This window comes from Nanorana parkeri, unplaced genomic scaffold, assembly GCF_000935625.1.
Source record: "Nanorana parkeri isolate BGI_ZX_2015 unplaced genomic scaffold, ASM93562v1 scaffold914, whole genome shotgun sequence".
Taxonomy (NCBI): Eukaryota; Metazoa; Chordata; class Amphibia; order Anura; family Dicroglossidae; genus Nanorana; species Nanorana parkeri.
Window position 1 is genome coordinate 584,961 of NW_017307182.1, and position 10,489 is coordinate 595,449.

At 37.6% G+C, this 10,489-nt stretch overlaps 1 protein-coding gene across 1 annotated transcript in view; it reads left to right on the forward strand.

Moving 5' to 3' along the window:
• The window catches only part of NKD1 (naked cuticle homolog 1), a 90,124-nt gene extending 81,931 nt beyond the window's left edge, over positions 1-8,193 (forward strand). The window contains exons 8-10 of the mRNA XM_018566083.1: positions 1,415-1,496; positions 3,587-3,717; positions 7,154-8,193. Coding sequence (XP_018421585.1) covers positions 1,415-1,496; positions 3,587-3,717; positions 7,154-7,734 — 794 coding nt within the window. The 3' untranslated portion in view covers positions 7,735-8,193. The remainder of the gene's footprint in view (positions 1-1,414; positions 1,497-3,586; positions 3,718-7,153) is intronic.
• The last annotated feature ends 2,296 nt before the right edge of the window (positions 8,194-10,489 follow it).

Here is a 10,489-nt window from a genome sequence, read left to right on the forward strand (position 1 = left end):
CCTGTTTTTATGGGGGGGGGGGGGGCTCAGATGAGGGATTTGCATTAAAAGTAGGAATCACCCTCAAAATCTCAAGTTTGTGCTGAGCACAGGACCCTCAGAAATGGGATAGACCCAGCTGGAAGGAGCTGGAGGCCAGTGTCACATGCCAGAGCTCAACACCAGATTTTAAATCAATGCATCAGCATCATGGCATAACAGGGTCAAGATTATCAGGCCACACACACATTTTCAAATCTGTGCAGTTTTGTAAAATTCTTTAACATTAAGTGCAACTAAACTCAGGAGTTAAATCTTAACACCATTATTCCTTCTGGAGGGTGGCTACTTTTGTTGCCAATGGTCCCTGTGTATGTTGTAAAGTAGCCACCACTGTTGTAAAGTAGCCACCACTGTTGTAAAGTAGCCAGCCACTTAGTAGTCTAAATGTGAGATTGCAGTCCATCACAGAAGCGAATCTTGGAGAGGTGGCTACTTTACAACACACACAGGGACCATGGGGAACAAATGCAGCCACCCTCCAGAAGGACAGTGTCAACACCAATTCAGAGATGATTTTAAGGATCTACAGCTAAGTGATACACAAATAAACTACCTTTTTGTTAATAGTTTGGATACTTCAATGTATTTTTAAGATTTAACTCCTGAGTTTAGAGTCACTTTAAACAATATTTCCACATTTGCAGACACATTTGAGAACCCTCCACTATGTTTGTTATGTGTTCCCATGCCACTTCAGCAGGAAACATCTGGAATTTGAACCAGGTATTGCCACCTTTACTGTTAGCTATGTCCTTTGGTATATGTACATGTTTCTCTCCCGTTCTTTGAAGGACACAGGGCAACAGATCGTAGATCCTGAATGGTAGGTATATCGCCACCTGCAGGAGTAGGACGCTAGGCACATAACTAAAAAGACAAGACAGCCTAGGGGCGGCCCCTGCTGGTGGCCCAACCCCTCACTTGCTGACAAGTCTCCAGTTTTTTGCCTAGCGTCAGGAGTAAGGAGCTAAAAAAATTTCTCTGGGAATTTTTTTCTTTTCCTCCGTTTTTTTCGCTGTTTCTTCAAGCAAGTGTCACCAGGGCGACACGCTGGATGTTTTAGATCCTTGTAGTACTGTATAAGGGCAATTTATCAAAACTGGAGCAGACAATATCTGGAGCAGTTTCCCATGACAAACAATCGGCTTCTCTCTTCAGTTTCTCTTCATGCTTTTAAAATGAACGATAGAAGCTGATTGGTTGCCATGCACAGCTACTCCAGATTTTGTCTGCTCCAGTTTTGATAAATTGTCCTCAAGGTGTATTTTGTTGTTATGTGTTCAGTATTATATTCTTGTTACACAGATTCTAAGAAGCTTGTTTACTTTGCTTGTCTGTCAATTATGCGACTGACGGTTTTGTTTATTTGCAGGGGTGCAAAATGGGAGACACAGAAGTGATAGCAAGGTCAATGAAGATTTGCGGAACTCTGAAAAAAAGCGTGGATTAGGAAGGTAAATTCTCTTAAAGTGAATCTCTATGCATTTTTTGGATAGAGAAGTCTGGTTTAGACTTTCTATCAAGTTTTTTTTTTTTTTGTTAGAGTTGTCCCCAAGAGCAAAAGCTAATCTTCCAAAAAGATCACTTGTTCTCGGGACAACTGTTTAAAAGGGGATTTGCCCTCACTTTATGAGATTTTAAGCAACTTCTGATCACATCTCTTGGACAGGATATAAAGTCAAATTCCCCCAATGGTACACACACACACACACAGCAGAAAAAAAACTGGTGGTGGTTTTAACCCTTCCATACTCTATCCAAAACTAACACAACATTTTTTTTTTTAGCTATGCATACACTTTAAAGTCGCAATTACAGCATAATGATTGTTCTTAAATTTGTGCCTTTCCAATAAAAAGAGCCTGCCCTTGTAAGGTTTCCTTCATATTTTGTTCTGTAGGCCACATGAATAGAAACTGTATCTTTATAAAAAAAAAGTCTGCAATATAGAATTGACAAGAAAAGTCTGATGGTCCTATGCCCTTCTAGGATTATTTATGTTGGCAGCAGCTGATCTAATTTCTCCCCCAATGTCTTGTTGTCTCACAATCTAAGCATGGCTGTAGCTCTTGTGTCTGCACTGGGTCTCTATGCGTAGAAACGTTCGGCGCTAACTTAGTCCTTTCTTTGTGATAAAAAGTATTCTGTGGGCCCCAGAAGCTAGACTGCAAATGGTCCTGGGATTTACAGAGTTTAGGATTTGGAAGGCAGAGACAGACAAAAGAAAAGATAAAAGGGAGTGTTATGTCTGAAGGGTAGAAATGTTATGCCTAGATAAAGAAAATCAACAGGGACAGTTCTAGGAGACCCCTAAACATTCCTCAAGAAATACAAATAATAGTTATAAAGTATTTCAGTAGAAGTAACCACCAATTGCACACAATGTTATAATACTTCAGTTGTGTCTGCCATTATTTACCAGATGAAATGATGCAGAATACAGGATATAGAATAGAGGATATAAAAATTAAATAAGAAACATATATAAGGTATTTTAAAAATGTGATGTTCAGTGTGACTGCCCCATACTTATAATTAAAGCTGAACTCCAGGCAAACAGCTAAACACACAACTGATATATTGATGTGGGAGCTGTCCATGATTGGACAGTGAAGGAGCAGCAGCAAACTGGTGCATGTATCCCACTACACTGTCTCCCTGTCAGCATGTTCCTTGTCAGAACATGTGCCTTCACCTCCCTTTCCCGATCTTAGTGCTACTTCACAGGAGATAACAGATGGCCAATCCAAAGCCAGCTTCAGGTTGTCACAATAAATTCAATTTTTTCATGAATATATAAATGCATTAATTGCTTTCTGCATTTGCATAGAGCTCAGCTTAAAGCTGGCCATACGCTGCTCAAATTTCAGTCTAGTCCTGCACGAAAATGAAGCATTGTGTGGCCAGTTCTTGATGAACAGGTTGAAATGGGGCACGCTTCTGCCCGGCATCCCTAGATCAGCTGATTGAAAGAGCAGGCTGGAAGATTATCGGACGAACCGAGCTAGCAGCCAGTGAGGTGAAGGCTCTTTTCAAGTATTCAGACAGTAGCCGACGGCCACTGTCAGACTACAATAGAAACAATAGGGGATTCCTTGATCAATGCTTGTAAGCTACGCCCGTAGGTTCAACGGAAAAAAAAATAGAATCGTGTATACCCAGCTTTAGTCTGTACATGTTATGGTGTTAGTATTTACTGTAGGTTATTATCACAAGGTCTTATAATCTGAGGTGCTGAGACGGACACTTTTATTGTTATCAGTAAGGCTTTAAAGTTTATTTGATTTGAATTCCTTTGGAAACAATGCTATGAGGGATGCATTCTATAAAAATGTGTTGAGGTTGCGCAATGGCAGCCTTCAACATAAATAGGTGACAAGTATATTTTACGAGCGAGTCAAGAAAGACAGGGTGATACAAGGAAAATAAGAAATTTCTTCCTGCTTGCAAAAAAAAAAAAAAGTTGATGCAGATTGTTTTATCTGTTCATTGATGTTATGAGAGTGGTTCCCATACGTATCCTGTTCTTTGTTATCTCTCATAGACATAACCCAGCTGAAAATGAAACAGAACAGACTGAATGTCTGAGGCAATGTGTGGATGAAAACATTGAAAGGAGAAACCACTATTTGGATCTTGCAGGAATAGAGAACTACACTTCAAGGTTTGGACCAGGTGTGTATTGCTGACAGTTGGGACATATAAAAAGCTCACGTTTGGTTCACCTGGAAAGTTTTGTTTGCATAACCGGAGTGTACTGAGCCTGACGACTGCTTTAGCATTTTAAATGCAAGTAGAAATTGTACACATTTAATGCGTAATATGTGCATGAATTAGCTGAAAGTAACATTGGTACACAGTACTATGTATTGATTATACTTCAATATGTATGCATAATCCAATGGCTCACAGAATCTGTATATGCTAGGCAGACATTGTGGTCAGTATTTTATTATTCAGCTGCCTAACTGGATTTAGGCCCTGGGGATCTAAAGTACCTTTTTACACATGCGCCCTTCTGCACTGATAGTGCTGTATTTCATCACTAAAAATACGGTGTAATGACCGCTGAATTATAGAGGGAATCTCAGAAACATCCAACTGTTAATACAATGTTGATTTAGTAGCTGTTAGCTATAGTGATTCCCTATACATCTGAAGGGAACAGTAAATGTTTAGCAACTAAATACAGAAGTGTAAATGTGAACCAGCATGATTGTAAAAAGATACTTTAGAAAGTGAAGTAACTTCTGTTCGCACTAGCTGTAATAGTGATGTTTGTTAAAGTGTATCTAAACAAAAATTTTATATATCGTAGCTTACAGTTCTTAGATGTGGTGGCTGCATTCATTTTCATTTTTCAGGCTACAAGCATTTTCAGCAAGTACAGGAAATGCCTGTTACATTAATAGAAAAGGCAATGCCCTTGTCAATGCCTGTCACCTTAAATGAAAGCATAAAGAACATTATTTTTATTGTAACATACACATACGATCCCTGTATTTTTCTAAAATAGCATTACTTGTGGGAGAAATGTAAAACTATCAGCTATCAAACAATGCTAGCTCAGCACTTTACCTACTTTTCACAAATGTTCTCCTATTTTATATATTTATATTATAATTTTTATTAATATATTTTTCATTTTGATGTTTTATATTTAATTGCTGACACGGCCTATAGCTGTAGGACTATCTACCTTTTCTAATTTTTCTCCTGCTCAGAGATCTCACACTCTAGCTCTTTAAATTATTATTTCCTGATGCCTACATGGCAGCATACAATGGGTATGGTTCTGCCCCCAGCCCAATCACAGGACCAGTTATACTATAAATTAAAGCCTGCCTCCCAAGGCCACCATTCCTGTCCCATTACAGGGTCTATCCAGGAGTCTTGCCCATGGGGAAGTTGTTTCTGAATGTGTTTACCAGTGGTACAAATAAATAAATGTCTCAGAATGACCCACCCTGGTTGTGTGCTCGTTAGATCCCATTGTATGCTGCCATGTAGGCGTCAGAAACATGGAAAATTGTATACTTACCTATCGGTAATTTTCCTTTCTTGACGCCAATACATGGCAGCATACAGGACCCTCCCATGGCTTTCGCATTGAGTACTTGTTACGAGAATGGTGGCCTTGGGAGGCGGGCTTTAATTTATTGTATAACTGGTCCTGTGATTGGGCTGGGGGCGGATCCATACCCATTGTATGCTGCCATGTATTGGCATCAGGAAAGGAAAATTACCGATAGGTAAGTATACAATTTTCTGTCTCTGTCCAATGTAGGAGAAAAATAAACACATTTAATAAGTGATAGAAAGAATCATTTAAAAAGCTAGAGTGTCAGATCGCTAAGCAAAAAATTACAAAAAGGTAGATAATCCTACATGGCGCCTACTGTAGGTGGGGTCAGCAATTAAATATCAAAATGAAAAATATATATTAATAAAAATAATATAAATCTATAAACTAGGAGAAAATCTTTGAAACGTTGGTAAAGTGCTGAGCATTGTTTGATAGCTGATATTATCTATATTGTGTAAACTACTAGTCCAATCAATACACCATGTAATGTAGATGAACAAAGGCAGATATATTTGATGTTCAGACTGTGTGACAACCATGCTTGCCCACATAGATAAAGAGGAGGAAAAAGTGTAGACATTAACAGGAAGTGTGTTATTTGCAGGATCACCAGTTGAAAATAAATGAAAAAAAGTGTGGTGTGTTTTCTTTCTGTTGTAAAGGGCATTTCGATTTACAGGATCCTCTTTAGAGTGTATGTGTAGCCCAAACTTCTTTATTTTTTTAGTTTTGGCTAGAGTAGGTAAGGTTTGTTTATGCTATTTGCATTCTGTTAGGGAGATTTCCCTTAAATTCCTTTCTCGGAAATGCAATAGGAAATGAGGGGGAATCTCTTTAAATGTAAGGGGAATTCTCCTTTTAGACAGTTACTACCAAGTGTCCCCATTGAAAGATTTACTCCCACCTCTTGTTCTGCTGACAACTCTAAAATGTTTGATTTCCCATCTCTTACTGTCTCAATGATAATAGTCACCAGGGTAGACATAGAGGGTGAATCTCCTCAGCGGTGAAAGTAGTACAGCCTTGATAGGGGGTCTGACCCTTCCCCACTCTACCCAAAACTATTGCCATACACTTTATTTCTATAATTTCTGCAATTTACATCTGATGTCTAACTAAAGTAAAGTCTTATATTTATGGATTTTCTTAGTTGATGGCATAAACTGGGCTAGTTAGTTTACAAATGTTACACTTTTAGGGAGTTTTTTTAAGTAAAAAAAGAAAATAATTTAGAGTGTTTTCTACTTTTGAAGTTAAATTAGAGACTACCCCTACTATATGTTTGTTATATGTTCCTATTCACACAGCATATCTAAAAATGATTTAAAAAAATATTCCTCATGTTTTAGATATCCCTGTGTAGCAGACCTTTGGAAGTTTCTATCTCAATTTCAATTCAATGTTAAAGTGAAAGGAAACTCTGACTATCCTCATGCAAATATCTAATTTACAACTGATTCAACATTAACCTGCCCAGCATTACTGAGAAAAATTCTGTGCAGATACAATTGCTTATTTCATAATAGAGCATGTAATACATAATCAGCAGTGTTTTATTTTATTAGTTATACTACGTCAATGAGAACATGTAACAAATATAAAATAGGTGTTATTGCAATTTGCCTGCGAAAGGGGAAATTGACTTTAAAAAATTGGGAAAACTCTGTTGTCCTATAATAATCGTACTTTGTTAGGGTTCTCCACACCTCACTTGCCTGCTTTCCTACTATTTTAGCTCTGTTCTGGTAAGCCAGTAATCTAAGTGCCATCTCTTTTTTGGGGGCTGAGGAGACACCTAACTATGTCCTTCACACAGAAATGGAAAAGAAGGGTAAATTCCACAGAAGACCTGCTGAGTGGGCCAACCTGGAAAATAAATTTGAAAATAAATATTGGGTGTATTTTATACCCAGAAAATGCATATCAGATTTTGTTCTCATTTCATATCAAATAAATCGGAATTCATTTTGACTAATTTGGATTCTGTGTTAGCGTCTTATATAATAAAATGTTTGTGTTTCTCAGGTTCTCCAACCACAGGTGAAAAAACAGATTCCCACGCAAGACCTTCTAATCAGATGAGATCTCGGTCGCATGAACCAGAAACCCTGTACCTCCACCAGAGGAGGTCCCAGGCATTGGATCATGGGCATTTCTGTCTATTAGACCCTTCTCATCCAAAGATGGTAGAACTTCAGCAAAGGCAAAGAGGCCAGGAGTCCAACAAACATTCTGTAAAAAGTCCCAAAGCTTCAACTAAACATGTTACTGCATCGATCAGCCAACCAGGAAGGACACCGAGAAGCAAACCTAACCATGCTATGTCTATTCCCGTAACTTCACCAGCTGCTCTTATGGGACAGGGCTATCCATATCATCCTTTACCACCTCAGCAGCCACACAGAAAGAGCAAGCAGAAAGCTAAGGAAAGCCACCAGATGTGTAAAGCCTTCCAGTCCCCAGTAAATGTTGTGGAGAATGAGCATGTGAGGGATCTACCAAGCATGTTACTTTATGAAGGCCACTCTGGACACTTGATACAAAGACATGAGCATCATCATCACCATGAACATCACCACCACTATCATCATTTCTACCAAACATAAAGAACTATCCATTCCAAGGAGAACAGTCCACTATTTGGAAATCTTTTGTTATGAAGAAAAATTACATTGTCATTAAGAAAATAGTTTGCCTGAATTTTACAGTACATTTATTGACAGGCAGTGTGGCATCCAAGTGGACTTTGACACCTGTTTTTGGATACAGTTGGAAAAGATCATCAAGCACTTCGTTTACATAGGACCTATGGATGGATATTTGCATTAAACAATGTTTATATACATTGAACAGTTAGACTTGTTGCACAGAAGCCTTTAGCAAAAAAAAACAATTTGAACAGTTTCTTACATCAGAAAAATATCACTAACAAACAAAAAAACCCCACAAACAGCAGACTACCTCTAGTATTTTTCGTATTTCGTGTTAATTCATGATCTTCACTATGAAACGGGTAGACTTACCTTACATGCAGACTCACGAGTGTGTTTGTGTGTGCGTGTGTGTGTGTATGCGTATGCATGTGTAAATGCATATGTATGTATTTGTGTGTATGTGTGTATGCATGTAAGTTGTTTACCTATTTTGTATGTTTATAAAAACAAGGAGAAAAATGCCAACATATTTACTTACTTAGTAAAATCTTTCTATTCCTCTGTAATATTTTTATTTTAGGTATTTTAAGGTGGTCTTATAATATAAGATTAGGAAAAAAGGAATCTTCAGTGTGAGCTAAATTTAAAATATCATGCAATTACTGTCATGCATACCATTTATAAGAAATGAAGAACAATTCTGCACCTTCTTCCCTTGTATCAAATGGCAAGAGCTGATATACTACACTACATGTGAATATCAACAATCAATTGGGAGTCTATGATGTGTGCTGGAAGTGTTTACCCAATCATAGTGGCTTTTAGGAATACTTGAGTTCAGTCTGTGCCTCTATATAGGCTGTTCACACTGATTTATATCCATGGATATACACTGAGTGGCCAGATTATTATGACCACCTGACGTTTGTAGGCAAATTAGCTATAATTTCACGCTGAAATTGCTAGAGGGCCAGACCATTATAAATAGGGAAGCAGGTTGTTTACCACGACAGTAGAAGTGATTTTTTTCTGAAGATATGGGTAAACAACGCAATTTAACAGCCTTTGAACGTGGGATGATTGTTGGCGCTCGGAGCCATAGAGCGAGTATCAGCAAAACAGCAGAATTCATTAAATGTTCAAGAGCAGCTGTTGTTAAAGTGTTTAAAGACTGGACTGTCAGCCGAAAATCTGGGTCTGAACGTGCAAATTGTGGCCGTCAGCGACTAGTCAATGTCAGTGCTGAACGGAGAGTGGCAAGAATGGTACAAGACAGGAGAAGGGCAACAGTGCAGTGTCAGATTACTCGCATCACCTTTCAACATCTCGTGGAGTCAATATATATGTCTGCCAGAAGCTTAATGCACAAGAGAAGGTGATTAAAAATTGGAGTAATCAGCTGTAAACACATAATCACTGTAACACAGTTTTATTCATTTTTTAATGTTTAGTGTGCTGTTGAAACAATAAGCCTGCTATAAGTTGCCACATATTTTACAAAAAACATGGCTGGTCAAGGTCACAGAATCTATAGATAGTGCAAGACTTTATGGCACGTGGAATTTTTATGTTTCACAGTGTGGGGGAAACATCCCATGAAGTCGGGAGTCCCTAACATACTGATGGTTAAAAGCAAATGCTACAATATACAAACTGTCTCCAACTTGGTATAGGTAATGGTTATACAACTACAGGCTATTTAAATATGGCAGTTCAATGACTATGTACAAAGAGTCCAATTGCAGTCTGTCACATTTCACCTTTTCTTTGAGTTTAGTAAATAAAATCTTAACGGTTACTACTGGTTAATGCTATAAGCTATTAATTATTTTTAAGAATATTTAATAACATGGTCCAAACTGCTAATAACATTTCATCAGACTCGGAGGTACTAGTCCCGATTTATTGTATCAAAGTGCCATTTCTCTGCAACCCAAAAAACAAAGTGATCCTCATTAGAATGAATGGCACTTGTAATAATTATGGCTTCCTGTATTTATTGGAGAACTTCATCTGGGTTCTTAAGTTATGCATATAGGAGAGTTAAAAAGTACAGCTCCCCTGGATTCTGAATTTAAGACTGTGCACATTCTAATGTGGAAGGGATGAAACGAATGCAGTGTAATCAGAAAATGCAGCTCCCACTGTTATTTCATCTGTTATTGAAGAAGCTTAGCCAACAGGCCCAAATTGCATATCTGAAATCTAAGCCATGGCAGCCAATCAGAGAGCAGGACACTGCATCGTAAGTTAATAAAAGCAATTGGCTGTTATGAATTTACAGTGCACTCATACTGTTTGCACTATTTAAAAGAAATACCAACTAGACACGTGTAAATCCTTTAAAATGTATTGCTATTCTTCATATAGCTTTTATGGTTTCCCAGCTTAAAAGGCAACACCTCAATGCATTTCCTATTTTTCTCCTGAGTTGCGCCTTTTTAAAAAGTGGGTTGTTTTGTTTTTTTACTTAAAGTTGGCAAGTATATAGTATAAATATATATAAATATTATAGCATATTATCTATACACTCAGGTAAAAAAATTTTTGCATTAAAACAAATCTGTGGTTTGATTATTTGTAGCGTTCTGTTCTCTTTCTCTTTAATTATTCTAATTATTTTATTTCAGAGAATGTCTATGTATTGTAATATAATCTTGTATTAAAGCCTTGCTGTTCTTCAGGGCATATTCCCATTTTAATAAGA